This window comes from Tympanuchus pallidicinctus, unplaced genomic scaffold (genome assembly GCF_026119805.1).
Source record: "Tympanuchus pallidicinctus isolate F22 unplaced genomic scaffold, pur_lepc_1.0 scaffold5, whole genome shotgun sequence".
NCBI classification, from domain to species: domain Eukaryota; kingdom Metazoa; phylum Chordata; class Aves; order Galliformes; family Phasianidae; genus Tympanuchus; species Tympanuchus pallidicinctus.
Window position 1 is genome coordinate 50,257,865 of NW_026294769.1, and position 18,644 is coordinate 50,276,508.

Consider the following 18,644-nt stretch of genomic DNA (forward strand, 5'->3'; position numbering starts at 1 on the left):
AGATCTTGTTCTAGCTTTCTGTCAAAAAGTGGGTATCTATTTACAAGTAATCTCAGAGTAAGAAGAGTTTACTGATCAAGTTTGAAAAATCATTGTAGTGTAATTGAACAAAGTCCAAATTCAGTTATTTATTAGCCTAGCAATGTAAGTAAACCATATGTGGAACATTTATCCTCTAGACGTTTGTGGGATGCAAAATATGATCAATTTAACCTTATCCTCTGTAAATTGGAGCTTCTCAAGCTTTTCCCTGTACCCCATCAGTTCAAGCAGTTTTCAACTTGTGTAGTCTCTAAGGCACAGTTTTAAGTTCAATCTACTTTCCAGTACTGATGGGCACACGATCAACCTCACTGCAATTACTGCTAGGAATCTCTACGGTTTGCAAGACCTCTTGGCAGACTCTCAAACCTTTAACTTGAGGGATGCAGTTTGAGGTAGCATTTAGCTTGAGATAGATAGTGATTGCAATAGTGATAACATGGACTGCCAAAGTCATGGGAGATTGTAGCGAAGGTGGCATTTGAAAGAAAAGCTTTGACATTCAACAGAAATGCAGGAAGAAAGCCAACTATCACCACTGTGATCATTAACTCTCCATCATTTGGAAAACAGCTGTTTTCCTAACCAAAATACCAATTGCTAAGTTGCTTGACATGACAAATGCTTTCTGTAGAGGCTGAAATATCTGGCTGTGGCTGTTTCCTCCAACACCTGGCCATGTTCTACAATAGATTCAGACTGAATTTCAGCAGTTCAACCTCAAACGCACTCCTTATTGCTAGATGTCAGCAGACGACACAGTTGCAGGGAATGGAGGATCCATGTTCTGTGCTGCAGCCTTTGGCAGAATGCAGGATGAATGGTCAGCAAGTGTGTGTGGTTTTGTACTCATCCAGTGCAAAGCTCCTTCCGTACGTGAGAAGCAAGTGGAAAAAAGCAAATGGGATTTAACCAAACAGGAAGGAATGGACTTATTCTGTAAGCAACAGAGGCTGACTTTGCATAGCAACATGATTTTGCATTCCAAGACATTTCTAAGACAGCTACAACGTCTTTTGTAGCCGTTGACAGAGGAGTATTTGCAATAACCACTTGAGACAGAACTCTGAAGCCTGCCCAGCCTCATCCACGTGCATTTCCAACCAGTGGCACTGCCCTCAAACAGGGGAAAATATTCCGCGGGGCAGGGCACGCAGTGAGGGAGAGGACAAAAGGCCGCGTTCCACATCCATCCTTCTGTCTGGAGCTGCGAGAGGAAGGGAACGACCTCAGGAAAGCCGAGTCGCCCCTGCCCGCCCCCAGCCCTGCCCTCCTCGCAGCCGCCTACCGCCCCCAGCCCACTCCAGCCCACTTCTCAGGGCGGGACGTGGGGCGGCGGCGGGCTATAAAAAGCTTCTGGGGAGAAAGAGACGGGAGCGCCGTGTCGCTGGAGCCGGGGAGCGAGGGGCGGGACGGGCAGCGGCAGCATGGCTCAGTCCGTGTGGGGCTACGACAGCGAGAACGGTGAGAGGGAGCGCGGGGCAGCGCGGCCCGGGCTGGCTTTGCGGTGGGCAGGGCTCGGGGTCGGCTGTCCTCGTTCAGAATGAAATGCCCGGGTGAAATGGGGAGCCGCTGGGGGCTGAGGGTCGCAGCCCGGCCGGAGGCGTTGGTGAACATCCCTTGCGTTTCCACCAGGACCTGAGCACTGGCATCAGAACTACCCCATGGCCAAAGGACAGAAGCAGTCGCCCATCGAGATCAACAGCAAAGATGTGCGGCACGACTCTTCTCTTGCTTCTTGGTATGCCAGTTACGATCCCGGGGCGGCTAAAACCATCCTGAACAACGGGCGGACCTGCAGGGTTGTCTTTGATGACAGTTTTGATAGATCAGGTCAGCTTCTGTTTTGCCTTTGGGGGGTGATTAGGAATGAAGGCTCACAAAACGCTTGGAATCAAAGCATCCCACAACAGCTAGCCCACACAAATGAAGATTTTTGTGTAGGCAAGGGAGGTGGTCCCAGCACTTATTTTGGTGTGTCCTGCCATTTTTATGTTGTGCAAACAGGTTGGGCAAGGGGCTGTAGCTGCACAGATGGCTCTTAGCAGATCTAGTGGGGTAGGCTCTTAGCAGCAGCCAGCATCACTGCTAACTTTTCCCTATGTAACATTCAGCATGGACGGTCCTCAGATGTTGCGTAAGGTGAGAGAATTTCATCCAGAAGTATTTCATGCACTGGCTTAGACACTTCGTAAACAAAAAGCTCATACATTGCCATAGACTTTGACCTTGATTTCTTCTGTTTGGTTCAAACCCTCACAGTCAGGTTGATGATTGCTCTGTTCAGCCATTTCAGATTCTGAGATTTTCAGCATCCCAGTGTATTTGAGCACTTAGACACTGCGTTTATTCTTTTTCAGAAAGACATCCCATCTATATTCATGTTCTTCTACATGCTTGACATCATCTTCAGTTTCCTCTGGCTGTTTTTTCTACTTCTGACAGTATCTTTACTGTTTTACCACTAAATCACAAAAATCAGCCTTTTAATCTGGAACTTCTCTTGGCAAAAGTCACCTATAACATTTTGGTCTGACCAGCTGTCCAAAACTGTGGTTTTACTGACTGTTCCAGATAGGAAAAATGGATGTGGTTAAATCACAAATGCAGTTACCATTACCTGTAAGAATCTGCAGAGAGGTATTTGCTTGAATGCAAAAGGAAGCAACAACTTCTTATAGCATCTCTTGCTGTTCATGGCCTTTTCTTGTTGCTCTGCTCTTTCTGTCACTAATTGTCATTGCACAATGTGTGCAAACACTTCTGTTCCATCTCATGCATACATCCAGTCTGGATGTCACTGTGGGCAGCCTGGTCTACTGGTTGGCTGATCATGCCTGTGGCAAGGGGTTGAAACTAGATGACCTTTCTGGCCCTTTCCAACCCATTCTATGGCCATTCCGGCCATTCTATGATTCTGTGCTGCCTCTTCCTGCATCAAAAGTCCTGAACCCAGAGTTTAGACTTCTCAGGATAGGAAGTTCTTTTAAACCCTTCTCTTCAAATTCAGCCTTTTCAGTCTGTAAAAACTCCAGTGCAAATGTTCTGATTCTAATGCAGTAACAGCTTAACATCAGGGGAGGCTTAATATTGCATATTTTTATATAATATATAGAATGGTGTTTTTGTAATATATGTAAACTGCATGAGCAAGAAGAATATAATCTGAAATCAGGTATAACAGTGTTATTTTTCATAAAATAAAGCAGATGAACAGAGCTCAAAGCCTGCAGTGCCTGTTTAAGCAAAATGCCATAGGCGTTAGTAGAATTTCTAACAGTGTGAAATGCAGGGCTACGTCTGTATGTTCAAAAGGAAGCAACTGAATGCAGTTAAATGAAATTAGAGTTGTCATCAGACTTCAGTCACCAACAGAGTGCTATGAAAGCATTACTCCTTCTTCAAGTTTGCTGCATGCAAACAATATACCTTTATGAGCACAATCATCTACTTTGAGCAGCAGCTCCAAAACTATTCAACAAGCTCGGAAGTGTTCAGATTCTTTTAACTCAGACTTTGACATTTGATTTGATTATTTTCCCTGTACTTTGCAGAAGTCTGAAAAGCTATGAAGTGGCATTGTTATTTGATTGAGAGATCAGCCTTGCATCTCTGAAGTTAGACAGTTCAGAGCTAGATTCCAGAGCTGCATCAGTACGTAATTCTGAATACAAAACAGACAGCAACAGTCAAAGTGAAATACAAATTCACAGTGCCATGTAATTTGAAGACATCTCAAGAGAATGCAGTATTGATCAGGCAAGAAGAAAAACAGCCGTAATTACGGAAAACAGTTACTTTCTGTTGTATTTTTTCTGTATCAGCTTTGATGGCATTTGTATTGGAAACCTGTTGTTAGTAAGCTATATAATTAATGACATACATCTGCGGTATTTTGAAAGGTTACAATCACTTGTTGTTTATTCTGATGAGCTCATTGTTTCCTGGACTGTTTCCTCTATTTACCATTACAGCTATCTGCTATTGTTCCACATTTCATGGATAGTATCCAAAATATTTAGGACACTAAACCATCTCTTGGTCATGTAATTTTGCAGTGCTGTAATATTCACTACTGATGTTTCTATACAGGGGCTTCAGGTCAATAATAAATTACGCTTTTGTTATAGAATACTTGTTCACAAAGATTGTATAAAATCAATACCGCGGCACAAAGCCTGTGATGAAGTAAACTGATTATGAAGCTATTCAGATGATTCTGCTTGGTCTTTGCAGATTCCTAAAAGCAGAAATATTTAGGAGGCTGTTCAAGGAAGTGTTGCCCAGGGAACTGTTTTGGAGAAAGTCCCTGATTTGGTCAAGAAGGGCGCAGCCCTTGGTGTAGTCCTTCCTGCCCATCCTGCAGATTGTCTTCCCTCCATTCCCTTCCTTCCCCATTATCTCTGTTCTTTTGGACGCCCAGTTCACACATTCGTTACCTGCTACTGTTACTAACTTTCTGCAGGCTGCTGCAGAAAGTCCTTTCCTGGAGGTTTATCTGCTTGGAATCAAATCCAGTGTTTGACAGCTCTAAAGAACCACAGGAAAAGTGATTTCGAAATCACATATTATCTTTTTCTGTTGACTTCCATGATGGCAACAGCTGAGCTCAGTAGGCACAAATCTATTTTTGTCTTATCTAATGGGAAAATCTTCCATGTTGAAAAGATTTATGTCAGAGAGATCTGCAGGCCATTGTGAAGTGCTGTTTCCATGTGCTGCACAGTATCTGAGCTCTGGAACGGGCCATTTGTAAGAAGCCACTGCTAAATAAGTTTCTAACTCTGGTATTGATTTAGCTTGTAAATGTAGGTTGAGCACCTGAATTCAGCTCCTGAAGGAAAATTCCTGCCTTGCATTGATTCCAGTGTATGGCAAGCAAGTACTTTTAAGAATCTGAGCCATGGAATTTAAGCCCTGTTTTTCCTGTGTTCAAAAAAGAAGCAAGAAGAATATCTTGTGATATATTACATCTTTCACTGAAGGTTCTCTACAATAATTAGTAAGTTACGAGAATTTATGTATTAACAAACTCAAAATTTAAGAGGAGTATGTGCCTGGAACTCTAAGCAGTGCTTTGTTTCTGCCCTCCATACTCTGTCATTGGCTGGGACACATGCCAGCTAAAAAGAGAAACTGCAAAGTCAAAGCTTTTGGTCCGTGCTTAGCACATCTGTACGTATTCCAACACATATGATACCAAAAATAAATTTGACACCATTGGATGCAGGAGATTTTAAATGTGTTAACTTTGAACTTCAAATCTATTGTTAGAAGTTCAAACTTGAATGCAATTTAAGCAAGGTCTTCTGGCACTGCTGGTGTGAGCAGCATTATCAGCTTTCTGTGTAAGGAAACACGTTTAATTCCTGTCTTAGGTAATGAAGGAAAAATACATTTGAGAGCTTATCCTATAAGCAGTCCCTACTCAAAGAAATCCCCAAGCTGAAAGAGCAGATGTGTTTTGAAAGTCAGAGTTTATGTCAATTGCTGATATGTGGCAAGCATTATTTGCCTAAGAACATTAGAAAAGGTAGTTTCTTAATTTATTTCTTTGATGTTTATGTCAATTGCAGACTAAAGGTATTGCTTGCTCAAGAATACTTTTCTAATTCATGTAAGCTCAACTTTCTTCTCATCCCTCACTTAAAAAAAAAAAAAAGGATTATTTTCCCTGAAGCATCCAAATATGCTGTTAACATAGTTTGAAATAACTGAACTTTAACAAGTATGAGGGTCTTGCACTGTAGGTGTGTTTCACAGCACTTTCGGATTTGATTCAAAGTTCTATCTGAACCATTTTACTACAGGCCATTTTCTTGAAAAGAAACAGCTGTGAATAGCATCTTTCTCCCTCTACATCAGGAACTGTAAGATACTTGCCAGAGGAAAGGGGGTTGTTGGGCAGCTAAGTTTTGATTCTGTGCTTGTTGAATGGCAGCACGTAGAGTTCTCAATTCAAATAGCACTCATTCTGAGTTACACAGAACTCAGCTCGCTCTTACACAGTGGTGAGTATTGTGGCTTCTGCTGCGACCAGCTGGATTTACAGGAGGTGCTGCAAACCTGTAAGGTACAGGGTCCCCATTTGGTAAATGTGTGTGTGCCCGTGTTGTAGGCTAGCTCTGATGCAGGTTATCACTTGCAGTGCTGAGAGGTGGGCCGCTCACAGGAGCCTACAGGCTGCGACAGCTGCACTTGCACTGGGGTTCTGCTGATGACCACGGCTCTGAGCATGTTATAGATGGGGTGAAATATGCAGCAGAGGTAGGAGTTACTTTTAATAGTAGTGTTCAGCACTAACTGGAATTCGATCGTGCATCTGAGTGGATTAACAGATTAACCATTCTCCCTTACACAACTATCCTTTTTTTTTCTCTAAAATCTGCTTTCTTTATAATTTGTCCATGAAACTTATGAATATTTATCGCTGTGCAGTGGAATATGTTCTATCTGACAACGAACATATCTTTGCACATACATACTAACATGACCATTTGATTCACTGAGAAAGAGGTTTGTTTTTTTTTTTTAATTTCTGTAGAATGTTTTAAAAATATTTGAGACAAAGTGATACATTATTTCCAAATAAAAAGCTCTGTTTTCTGCTGATTTTTTTTTTTTTTTTTTTTTTTTTTTGCTGTTAGTAATTTCTACTATAATTCAAACTACTAAGTTAGTTTCAGGAAGCATTACTAATGAACAGAAAAACTGGCTGGAAGTACATTTTGATAAGCTGATGTTTAAAATTAGATCTACTTTAAAGCTGATTTGGAGTGGTAGAGTACCTTCTATTTCCTGAAAACTCTTTAAAAACTCTGTGTCTATTTTCAGGAAATGAAAAGATACTTGGGTTGTTTCTTATAAAATATAAACAACCTTGCCACTACTGTCCAAAGTTGCTAAAATTAATGATTGTTTTAGGTCCTGAAGACTTCTTCAGTTAATAAATGTGAATGAATTCATTAGTGGTGCTAGTGAATTACAAGCAAGTATTACTTTCTTTGTCCATCTCATCAGAGAATAGGCTAACAATATGTTCACAAAAAAAGACTGCAGTAATGATTTCCTACCATAAATAACTCATCCTGTAGATGCAGAGCTTTCAGGGGCTCTGCACACCAGTTATAAGAGAAGGTTCTGGCAGATATTTTACAGGATCAGTGTGCATAGACATTGCTGAGATGACTGTCAGTGCTGTTTCTTGGTGTTTTCTCTTTTCCTCTATTCCTCAGCCACAGTCAAACTGCGTTAGTATTCAACTTTCTGTGGCTGACTAAACAAGTTCTACTTCCTCGAATTGAGACAAGAGAAGGATGCCTGGGAAGTATAGAAACGTGGACAGAATGTGGCCAAAGATGTATGGCTACTCTACCTTTATCCTTAGCAATTATATCTTTATTCTCAAGGGAAAAGAGACAGCATTACATACTCTTTATTTTGTTGCTATTAGAGAAATAAAATACTGTGCTTAAAGAAAACTGCTAAAGATTTGCGTTCAGGATATGCACCAAAATCTGACTGGTTAGTATGGTATTAAGTTCCAGACATTACTTATTTTGTGATTCCTGAGGCTCCAGAGATTTTTCTGGTAGGAGATACAGAACTTGACATGTATGATGAAAGTAGAAATGAGAAAGAAATGCCAAGTTAGAATCTTGATTGCTCTCCATTATGGTGTGCAGAGAGTAGTAAGAAATGCAAAGCAATATCAAATGTACTGGATAGAACCCAGTGCAAATCCTTGAGGTGATGTCTGCATAAGCTGAAGGTGTAAAAATCTGCCTGTGTGAAGTGCATGTTAGTAAATGTTTAACACACTGCATGTGTGCATGTCACATGCTTGGGTTGAACTGTTTGTAGTTGGATTGAACGATGAATTTTTAAAAGGTATTTCCTTTTCTTTATGCTTCAGTTAAATACAAAATGATGTTTACAGAAAGTGTGAGCACATGGACACATAGGAAGATACATTTTCATGTCCCTTCCTTTACTTTCTGTGTACTGGAAACTTTTCTTAATATAATGTAAGGTTAATTAATGCAAGACTGCTCTGTTGGCAATTTTTTGCATTTACAACTGAAGTGTTATTGATTTTTAGTTACATCTGGTACACTGGAATCCAAAACACGGTAATTTTGCTGGAGCTTTGAAACAACCTGATGGTGTGGCTGTTGTGGGTGTTTTCCTGAAAGTAAGTGACAAATATTCAGTTTTTGTATATTTTCTGTATTTTCCATCTTTTACTATTATTTTTCCCTGAACTGCATTATTTTACAGGAAAACATTGTAAGTGATACACAGGCTGGTCACGTATGTCCTTGGGCCCTTCAGATTCCATGCCCTCTTACATTCAGAGCAAACTTCAGATGTCATCCATGACACTAGTGGCACAGTACTGAATGAGGTAGACAAAACTTCTTAGGGCACTTGCTGACTTTGTCCCTGATTGCTGCTCAGCTCTGTGCTCTGATTTGTACTGAGTGAGGAGCACCTGTCAGCAAGATTATGTTGATTGATTCACTTCCTTGGTCTCCTGCTGGTCCTTACATGAGTTGGGAGCACTCCAAAAGACTTGGTAATTGAAAGAATTGATGGTAAAAGGAGTTCATTGAATATTTTAACCTTGACATACAGCAGGTTAATAAGAATAATACAATACAGATGTTTTAAAATTGATTTTGTTTATGAACTTGGAAGGAAGAAGAAGGAAGTAATAGGAAGGAAGGAATTATCTCCTGAATAACCAAATTTTATCTGTTTTTGGAAAAAGACATGGCAATAAAAACATGTCTTTCGCATACTGTCTTCATTCTTCTCAGATGCAGAGCTACATCAGTGCTTTTGGAGGTGTGTAATGTCATGAACATAAGCAATAGAGTGACCCCAGAATAGGTCTTACATCAAATCTGATGTGACTGCAGATGTGCTGTGGAATATTCTGTGTCAGCAGAAAAAAATGCAGTACTTCTGCTTTGCATTACAGGTTGGAAAAACTCCTAAACCAGAAATGAAGAGAATTCTTGAAGAAATTGACAAGATAAAGACCAAGGTATCAAAACAATATGTTGTATTATAAAGTAGTTGGAAAGCAACAGAAGCAGAAATTAGAAATTGAGATCCACTCTTTTTTGTGTTCTAGTACCTGACATTAGCACTAGAGGTGATAGATTGGACTTTGAAGTAGGACACTTTATTTTACTTCAGTAATCATGTAACTCTTCACTTATGTTATTATTCCTGTTGTTGTAGAGGTTTTTTTTCAATCCTTGCAGGTGCTGTTGGTCTAGAATAAATAGATGCATACCTAAGGACAGAAGTATTTACGTATGTAAAACTACAGAAGAGAGTTCTTTACAGAGAAAAATCATCACCAATTCTATTGTTACTTGACATGATTATATGCTATAAACCTAACTCCTAGGTACACAGTGGCATTGTCCTTCATGATAAGCATCGTTATTCCAATGATGCTAAAGAAGAAACTCTTATTTTACCTGATTTTGACTACAACACCAGATCACTAGGACTCAGTTTTACAAAGTTTACGCACATTTTCTTCCAAATTTAGAAGAATATTTTGCCTTTACTTTAAGCATATATGTAGTGCCACTGACATGCGGATCCAAGTCTGAAATCTGTTATCTACCAACTCCATCTTATTAGTTTTAATTTTTCAGTCTTTTCTTAGTCTTCATATAAAATTAATTTCTTTTTCCTGGAGAATAGAAGGTCATTTTTTTTTTTGCCCTACCCTTTGCTCCTCCTACTTCGTCTACAAGATCTGTCTTAATATAGTTTCAGCATCCTCATACAGTCCCTATGTCATTTTTTGGCCATTTACATGCAGAAGATTTACATGCCACAGGCGATGAGAAGCACTGTAGCACAGTGATAACCAGGTGGTAGTGATAAATACTCCCTTACCTTCTGTCCAAGACTGCCTGTCTGGCAGAATTTGTGACTTCTAACAGAAAAACAGATACCCTGCAGACATTGTATGTTTTACTTCTGGAAAAAGCAACATTCCAAGAAAATCAGAGAAAGATGGGTACATCTACAATCATCCGCATCTTGCGTTTTATTTCTTAAGGTTTTTTTCCTTCTTATAACATATATTTTACCAAGACTATTATCAGGACAAGTTAGTAGATGGTATCATCAGTGTATTTATCTTGCAGTGTACTTATCAATTGCTACAATACATTACAAGCAGAGGAGTTTCTTGGACACTGTGCTATATTTACTGAAAAGCACAATTTTTGGGGGGTGAAGTTATTTGCAAACTCATATTGAATTTGTCAGGAAGACACGTTTGGAGTCTTGATGTTATTCCTACTGCCAGTATTTTGTGCAATGATGTGTGGAAAAGATTTCAGCTCCTCTGACTATTTTGTATAATTCTTCATGTCTATCTACAGAAGATTGTCATCATAGAAACAGAAATTAGGAAGAATTGGTTTTGCTTTCCTAAATATCAGCAGAAAACAAAATTTTCTTAGTTCTTGTTCCCCTGCAGGGGAGACAAGAAAACCTGATTATACTGCTGTGGAGATATTCTCCTGAGTATCTGCTTTGGTAGGAAAGAAAAATTTTTTTGAGAAATGTTGTCTGGAATCGTTCTGGTGATATTGATCTGTAGTGGTAAGGAACTCAGGGCCCTGTACCTCTCCAGGGAATATTTCACTTTTTTACTTTAAGTGTAACAATGCCAACAAAAAGATTGAGAGTGTTGCCACAACAGTGTAAGTAGAGCATAATTTGGAAAGGAGTAAGATGCAGATTTGAATTCGTAGAAGTGAGGAAGAATGAATGTTGGGTAAATGCTCAGCCACTGTTCTTTTGGATAAAAATGCTATTACTGGCAGTGCCCCAGTGCTAAAATTTTATAATGTTTATAGAATCATAGAATTGCTCAGGTTGGAAAAGACCTTAAGGATCATCAAGTCCAACCACAACCTAACGTACTCCCCTAACTCTTAACGACCCTCCACAAAATCATGTCCCTGAACACCACATCTAAATGGTTTTTAAACACATTCAGGGATGGTGACTCAACCACCTCCCTGGGGAGCCAATTCCAGTACTTTATAACCCCAAAGGAATTTTTTGAGTGTGTAGGTAATAGGAAAATACAATAATTGGATATGGTCCAATTTTTGGTCCAGCACAATTCAGATTGTAATTTCTCTTTATTTATTTATGAAGTTAAACAGTTGTTAGTAATTTCAGGACTGATACTTGACAAGAAGAAAAGGAGGTTGGTCTCTGTCATTTATCTCTACATTTAATTACTTCCTGTATAACATCATTGCTGGTGTTCTTCTAATATGTATATCCCCAGATTTACTGCAGAGATTTGTTTTTCCTTTCTGTAAGGGGAAAGAGGCTCCTTTTCAGCACTTTGATCCATCAATTCTTTTCCCTAAATCTCGGGATTACTGGACCTACCATGGCTCATTTACGACACCCCCCTGTGAAGAGTGCATCACCTGGATTCTCTTGAGGGAGCCCATTGAAGTCAGCCCAGACCAGGTAAATTCCAACTAGTTCTGCTAACCCATTTACCAGTTCTCAATAGTCTCAAACCATGTCAGTGTGATGCTTGCCAGCCATATTACCTTGCGTTTTTTGACAAGGAAAAGCTGAAGGCTGTGAGAAATGGCCTGCTAAAAGAATTGAGCTGAATCAAACTGTGAAACTGACCTTGAGAATCAGAAGACAGAGAATGCTAAAGAAAAAAAAAAAAAAAGTAAACATTTAGAATAAGATTACTCTTTTGCAAGGATGTTGTCCTTTAATTTGAGGCTATTCAGATTTACAGTCTGGATTATTTGTTTGTATTCTATAAAAGTGGAATAATGAAAAGGTAGCTCTTGTGCTGATGTGACAGATGTATTCAGTCTAGCTAATTTTTTTATTCAACATATGTGCAAATTGATGTTTGTAAGATGATTTGTAATTCAGGAATCCTGCTATCAGGATTCTAGATTGACCTCAGGAGTTGGCGTGACTATTATGGAAGTAAGACTCAAGTTCCATAGATGCTATTATGAGAGAGTTTGTGTGCTGAAAATACAAATAACAAAATATTTAAAGCATTCTTGTTTTCTCACATGGATGCAACATGTTTTACACTCTCGTACTTTGTGAATAAAATATGTAGTAAGCCTGAAATTTTAGATTAATAATCCATTTGGCATACATTTCTCTGCCCTTTCCCCCAAAAAACAACTTTTGCAGACTAGCTATTGCATCCTCCTTCATCCTGTGCACCCTCCACAAGTGATCTGACTGAAGTTCAATTCCAGTAGGGCCACAAGAAGCCCCTACTCTTGTTTCACGTTGTGAGTGTGGCTCAGGATAAAATCCAAAGAATCCCAGGCAAGGATCAAATGATCTGTTGTTCTTCAGGTGTGTGGATGAAGACTGTAAAAATCCACAGAAACCATGGTAGCTGGTGGGCTGCAGAGATCTCTACCAGTGGTCTTTACCAGAAATTTTAGTGACCATATAAAAAAATTCCTCTTCTCCTTCAGTTTGTTCTAGGCATCAAGGTGCAGTTTCCAGATGAATTCACATGGATGCTTTACCTTTTCTTCCTTGCAGATGGCGAGGCTCCGTAGCCTTTCCAAGAATGGTGAGAACGAGCCCATGTGTCCACTGGTTGATAACTGGCGCCCACTTCAGCCTGTGAATGGCAGGATTGTGAGAGCCTCGTTCAAGTAAAGCCCTGTGGAACCCGAGTGAGAAAATCCCTGCATCTTAAAGCATAGTTAGTTTTTGTCCTCTACTGGATAAAGATCTGTGTTTCTCAGCTTAAAATTCTGAGTGCTAAAACTGAATCTGTCTCTTAAATCAGAAAAAATACTCAATGCAAATACAATTACTAACCTTGAGGAGGAAATGTGAGATAAATGTGTTCCTTGACCACAAGTGATTTAGCATTTGTGATAGTGTCACTTCTCTGCCATGTGGTCTTGGAAAAAGTGGGCTCAGTATCAATATTTCAAACGGATTTCAAAGGAAATGTCACGGAGGCAAAAAAGTGAACCAGCACTTCAGGAAAGCAGAAGTAGCAGCTGGATCAAACAGTACACGAACAGGTTTTAAAATGCCCACTCCCTACAACATCCATTGTAGAGATCTTCCTCAGATATCCCATCTCCAGTGTGAACATCCAAAGAATAAATTCCTGTTTAACATACCACATTTTTATCTTCCCTCTCTTGTTCACTGTTTGTTACCCAGGAATAGTATTCTCGGAATGCAAGTGGGCATATTCAGCTTTTGCAAGAAGAAAAAAGATATCTTGCTGTTATTATAGCATTTGCTGTCTTTGCCATGTTCTGCTGCTGCCTATTGATCTTTCCTTGTTTCACTGCTACTGTTAATTCACCCATCCAGCCACAGCACTGCTGTTGTCGTGCTGCTAGGATAGCAATTTTAGGTTTGCTAAGAGGGAAGAGCCTTACTGCTGCTGCTCTGCTAGTATGTGTCCAGACGATGCATTTTTGCCTTTGATGCTCTGCTTTTTGGGGTTTCTTTTGGTATCTTAGTTTACATATTAATGATTTCACCCTTTCGGGTCTTTATTGCATATGGAGAGAGTCTTTGCTGATGACTCGTGTCATTTGTCTTCCCTACAACTGAAAAATCACTTAAGTGTTTGTTTACTGTACCTTTGCATGGTTGGAGACGATGTGGAATTTGTTTAGATTGTTCACTTTCTAGGGAGACAGTTCAGATGGCACGTATGAAGCTCCTGGATTCTCTGTCTTTCTCCAACTCATCAACAGGCAGCAGAGAGAGTTTTTCTGGAGATATTGCAACAAACATGTTCACAGCAATTTACATAAGTAGTATGGCTATGTTTGAAATAAAGCAGGGACACAAGTGCTAAAATGAGAATTTCCCAGTTATCCTTCACGACTTCACTTTTCTCCTTTGCTAGAAAAAAAGGTTCTCCAACAGCAAAGCAACAAGTAGGCAACATTGGCCAAATTCAGTTATTACCAGCACAATTCAATGAGAATTCAGGAATGAAACTGAATGTGGAGTTTGATCCTTCGTATTTAGAAATTTTGAATTGCTGAATTCCCATTGAGAATTAATATTTCAGTTTATTAGAAGATTATTAGAAGATAAACAAGATTTATTAGAATCTTATTTGCTTAGTTAAAGCAATTTTATTTTAAAAACCAAGCAAGCAGAACTAACATATTGATTGAATCCTGTTTACAAATGTTCTGGCATTTGTCAGGTCAGTTTTTGATTTTAGATGTGCAACACGTGGAACAGCATTAATTCTAAGAAACTCTTAGGTCTTTGAACTGTACATCTCAACACAAAAATGTTTCTACAGAAAGCTCATAAGCAACTTTCTGTTTTCTACTGCACTGTCTTACATGTAATTTTTTTTTTTCACATATCCATACGCAGTTGATCTTAGTGTTCAGAAAATTTCTACACAAATAACTGAGACAAGAATTTGAGCCTTTCTACCTTAAAACCTGTTGACTGTGATGTTTTCATTTCTTGTTATTGGAGCAGTAAAACAGGATTAGTTGTCTGCACTCCAAATAACAGCTTTTGTGTCTTCAGAGAACCAATAAATTGACTTACATAAGAAACTGATTTTTTTTTTGTTTTATTTCTAATAGTGAATGATGATAGTAACAAGAACTTACCAGAAAGCCTTGCTACTGTTCTCTTTGATACATATGCTCATATTATAAGGATGGACAGACATTCTAGCAACTACCTTTTCATCTGTTACAACTAGTTTTAATTTCTCAACGTGATTTCTGTGGAACCTATCAATCAGATTCTCAAAAACAGGAGACATGAAGTAGAATGCATTTTACCTCAGAACAAAATCACTTTTTCTATGTTTGCAGGTACAAAAAAGTGTTAGTTGTTTTTTTTTTTCTTTCTTGCCTGTACACAAATATTACACAAATACAAGATCATAGATTCATGTATGAATATCAATAACTTGAACTTTAATTGTGCATTCTTGCAAGTATGTTGATCACCAAGCTGAATATTTATATCATTTTGAAAGTTCCTGATTCATTTGTACTTTCTTAAGTACACGAAGTAAAACTTTTAAAATGAAATGATGTCTTAATTGCCCTGGCGCTGTGCAGTTGCTACCCACACATTAGATGACATTTATTTGCATGTTTCCTCTGCTGCTTTTTGACTGGCAGAATAGATAGAGATGTATCAACTACTGCAAAGCAACTGTGGTTCAAATAGCAAACGTGTTTTTATGCATAGGCACAGAGGAAAACCTGTCTGAAATTTAGACTATTCCTCCTTGCATCTGCTCTTACTCCATTCTTGAATTTATTGCTACTGAAGATTGTCAACATCACTGCAAATGTGCTTTAGACTTTGTCATGTAAAACATGCATAGTTTTGCTCCATTTCATTTCTTGCACTCACGAACAGTGTTGGTACTGATAGCGTCAATAACAAAATAGTAATGTTTTGCTACCTCATCTATTTTAAACAGAGGAAAAAAGCCTCTGGGCATCGATGAGATAAATAAATAGTGAAAATTCTCCTAATCAGTGTGGTGCACTAAATCCTTCATTACTTTTATGCATACAATGCATATATTACTTTGAGCAGGGCAGGCAAATGATTTAAATAAATTACCATCTCAGGTTTTGACAGACGAAACTCTTGCAGCTTCTCACACATCACATAAGCAAATACTAGAGAATTAGAAGGTTACTCCTACCATTTCAAAGCTTTTTCTTATTGACTGAAGTAATTTCCCACTAGCTGTGATCATTTTTTAGTCAGTTGTTCATAAATGAGCTGCAAATTCCTGCTGTGACCCTAAGTATACAAGCAGTTATGGTTATGTGTTTCTACTGCAAAATGAAAAGAATATAGATTATTTTTACTGAATCTCAAGGAGAGATTCCCACATGTGCTTGCTGCTGTTTATCATCTGAACAATTAGAGTCTGAAAAAGTTAATTTTGTCAGTGAGCCTAGCAAAATAAAATAATCTGTTTCTCCCAAAGTCTTTTGTCCACAGCAAGTGAAGCTACACAGTGTGTGTTCCACCTCATCTATCTGCCTTTCTTCTGCATTTATTCAGATCCCTGTAGTGCACATGAAAGCAGATAAACTACCTTCCATGAGGTGAGAGGTTGCACACAGGTTTGGGTAACAGTCTATTTAGTGTGAGCTGCACTGCAGTGAGTACTTATATATAGGCTTATTCCTTAGCACAGTAATTTGCATGCTTACATTTCCTGTGAAAAAGAAGTAAGTTATATAATCATCGCAGAACAGGAAAGCCTGTCTACTGTAACTGGTTTGTAGGAATGTTCTTGTGAAGCATCCAGCAATTGCCTCTTACATTGATTCACTGTGTGTTCAAGACTGCAGGACCTACCTCAGAAGTGAGCAACCAAGATGCAGGTGTTGGGAACTGGAAAAAGTAAGGTCTCCTACCTCTCTTTTCCTTAAAAAGCACCACTAAAAAACTCTGAACCCCTGAAGTGAGGCTTATAAGGTAGAAAAACTAATTTTCTTAAAATAAACAAAATGATACCGCAAGTATCTCAAATCAAAACAGTGTCCCTCTTAGGAAGGTATTTTCCTTCATGTTTGCTCTCTGTCCAGAAATGTCTGTCTGATACAGTAAGTTGCCATAAATGCCAATCAGCCCCATGTTTCTCCTTTGGAAGCCTCATCCCTTTGTCACACCTGATGCCTTCTGCAGAGCAGGCCACCTGGATGCTGATGGTCCTTTGGGAGGCTGCCAGCTGCCCTCCACAGATGCTTTCCGTGTCAGGACTCACCATAAAGCAGTATTATCTCTTCCACCCACAGACAGCATGGATCAGCTAGTGCAAGTAAAATACACAGTCTTTCTGCCTGCAGACAACCCACCAGAGAAGATGCAGGCATTATGTGAAAACAGTCATTACAGCAGTGCTGAAAAACTCAGAAATGAATGCCAATGCTATCAATACAGAAGCAGTTCTGCCTGTGTTACTACCTAGGTCACTGGGAGGACTCTGGGGACCTTGGTACTATCGTACAAAAAAGAAATAACACTTTATATACATTTCACTTCACAGTTGTGTAAGAGAATGGGGTTTTAGCATTAATGCAGTATCAAATTTATACTCTATTTTTAATCTATATCTCCTATCTATCATCTTATAGCCTGTTTTTCTGAGTGTATCTCTCCCTGTAGAACTTAATGCTAACAGATAACCTAGAAGAAGACCAAAATATTGCTGTGTTTTCTTACAATACAATTTATTTCCTTATTGTCATTATTCAGAAGTCCTTTCAAGTTTTCTTTTGTCTAGACTTTCTAATATTTATTTTCCATAGTCCACATGGTGGAGCTAGTTCCTCAACATTCACAATTTCTGATACCACTTGCTAATAACAAGCAACCTGAGTTACAGCACAGTCTAGGCTTCCTCTGCTTCCATAGGAGTAATTAAACAAGCATTGAAGCAAAGGTATTGAACAACAGAGGTGTGGCTTATTCCATGCTAGTCCTATAGAAATTGCTGATCATCTGAGCATAGATACCAGACACCCATGGTATCAGATATTTTGAACTTTATTTCCTGAGTAAGTCAGTCTTCATTTCCATCACTCCTGCCTTAGTGCTTTCTCAGTGCAGTATCCAAGTGGCTGGTCTTGGTCAAAGCCCTCTGTATGACACTGGAGATCTCCAAAGCCAACACAGAAGTAATACACTGTCTTCCCATCTAACCACCTACTGAGCACACGCAGCACACAGACCTGCCCACCCAGGCACACAAGTGCACATCAGAATAAGGAGATGACATCTTGGGCTATATGCTGCTTTTAGTTCACTCTGTGATTTGATTGATTTGAATACAAAACACCAAAGACTGAAAAAGGGCGAAAACACCCTTTACTGAGAAATGATTGTGGCTGAGTTTCCTTTACACCCATTGATTTCAAATACTTTAAGAGTCCTAACAACTATAATGAATTCTCTCATCTAAATTCGCTGTATATCAAAGGGAAGCCAACTACACCAGCAAGTTTGTATCAGCCTCGTTGTTGGCTGGGCTAGGCAAAGTATCACAAATAGAGCAGAAGAGAGCGATCTTCCATTCTGATCAGCTTTGAGGAGGCTGTACCTGGAGTGCTGTGTTCAGGCCTGGCTACTGCAGTACAAAAGAGACCAGGATATTCCTAGAAGGAGTCCTGCAGAGGGCTTCCAAGATGACGAAGGGCTTGTTGTACCTCTTCTGTGAGGAAAGCTGAGAGAGCTGGGGCATTCAGCCTGGAGAAGAGGAGGGTCAGGGGGATCTCATCAATGTCCACAAATATCTGAAGGGAGAATTCAAAGAGGACAGAGCCAGGCTTTGTTCAGTGGTGCCCACAGCCAGGACAAACTGGAGCACAGAGGCTCCCTCTGAACACCAGTCAGCACTGCTGTGTTGTGCGGTGCTGGAGCACTGGCACAGGCTGTCCAGAGGCTGAGGGGCCTCCTCTTTGAAGATGATGTCCCTGCTGAGCAGGGATTGGGCCAAATGGCCCAGAGGTCTGTCAACCTCAGCCATTTTATGAGTC

At 39.5% G+C, this 18,644-nt stretch overlaps 1 protein-coding gene across 3 annotated transcripts; it reads left to right on the plus strand.

Annotated features, from left to right (window-relative positions):
• The first annotated feature begins 1,218 nt into the window (after positions 1-1,218).
• On the plus strand, positions 1,219-14,675 carry LOC128090728 (carbonic anhydrase 3-like). 3 transcript variants are annotated; one of them, XM_052703230.1, is made up of 7 exons: positions 1,219-1,506; positions 1,678-1,783; positions 6,191-6,309; positions 8,144-8,236; positions 9,029-9,094; positions 11,422-11,577; positions 12,652-14,675. In XM_052703230.1, exons 2-7 carry the CDS (start codon positions 1,753-1,755, stop codon positions 12,769-12,771), a joined length of 585 nt encoding a protein of 194 aa, XP_052559190.1. In that variant the 5' UTR covers positions 1,219-1,506; positions 1,678-1,752; the 3' UTR covers positions 12,772-14,675. The 3 variants fall into 3 exon arrangements, with proteins under 3 accessions (XP_052559190.1, XP_052559188.1, XP_052559191.1); XM_052703228.1 differs by having other exon boundaries at positions 1,324-1,506; positions 1,678-1,875; XM_052703231.1 differs by lacking the exons at positions 1,219-1,506; positions 6,191-6,309 and having other exon boundaries at positions 1,739-1,875.
• Positions 14,676-18,644: the final 3,969 nt, after the last annotated feature.

What these genes read in the sequence shown, in the direction of transcription:
- LOC128090728 (XM_052703228.1), top strand. Translation starts at nt 1,470, where the DNA reads ATGGCTCAGTCCGTGTGGGGCTACGACAGCGAGAACG. An exon ending in GGGCTACGACAGCGAGAACG is followed by an intron (nt 1,507 to 1,677) that starts GTGAGAGGGAGC and finishes CGTTTCCACCAG; the next exon opens with GACCTGAGCACTGGCATCAG. An exon ending in GGGTGAAATATGCAGCAGAG is followed by an intron (nt 6,310 to 8,143) that starts GTAGGAGTTACT and finishes ATTGATTTTTAG; the next exon opens with TTACATCTGGTACACTGGAA.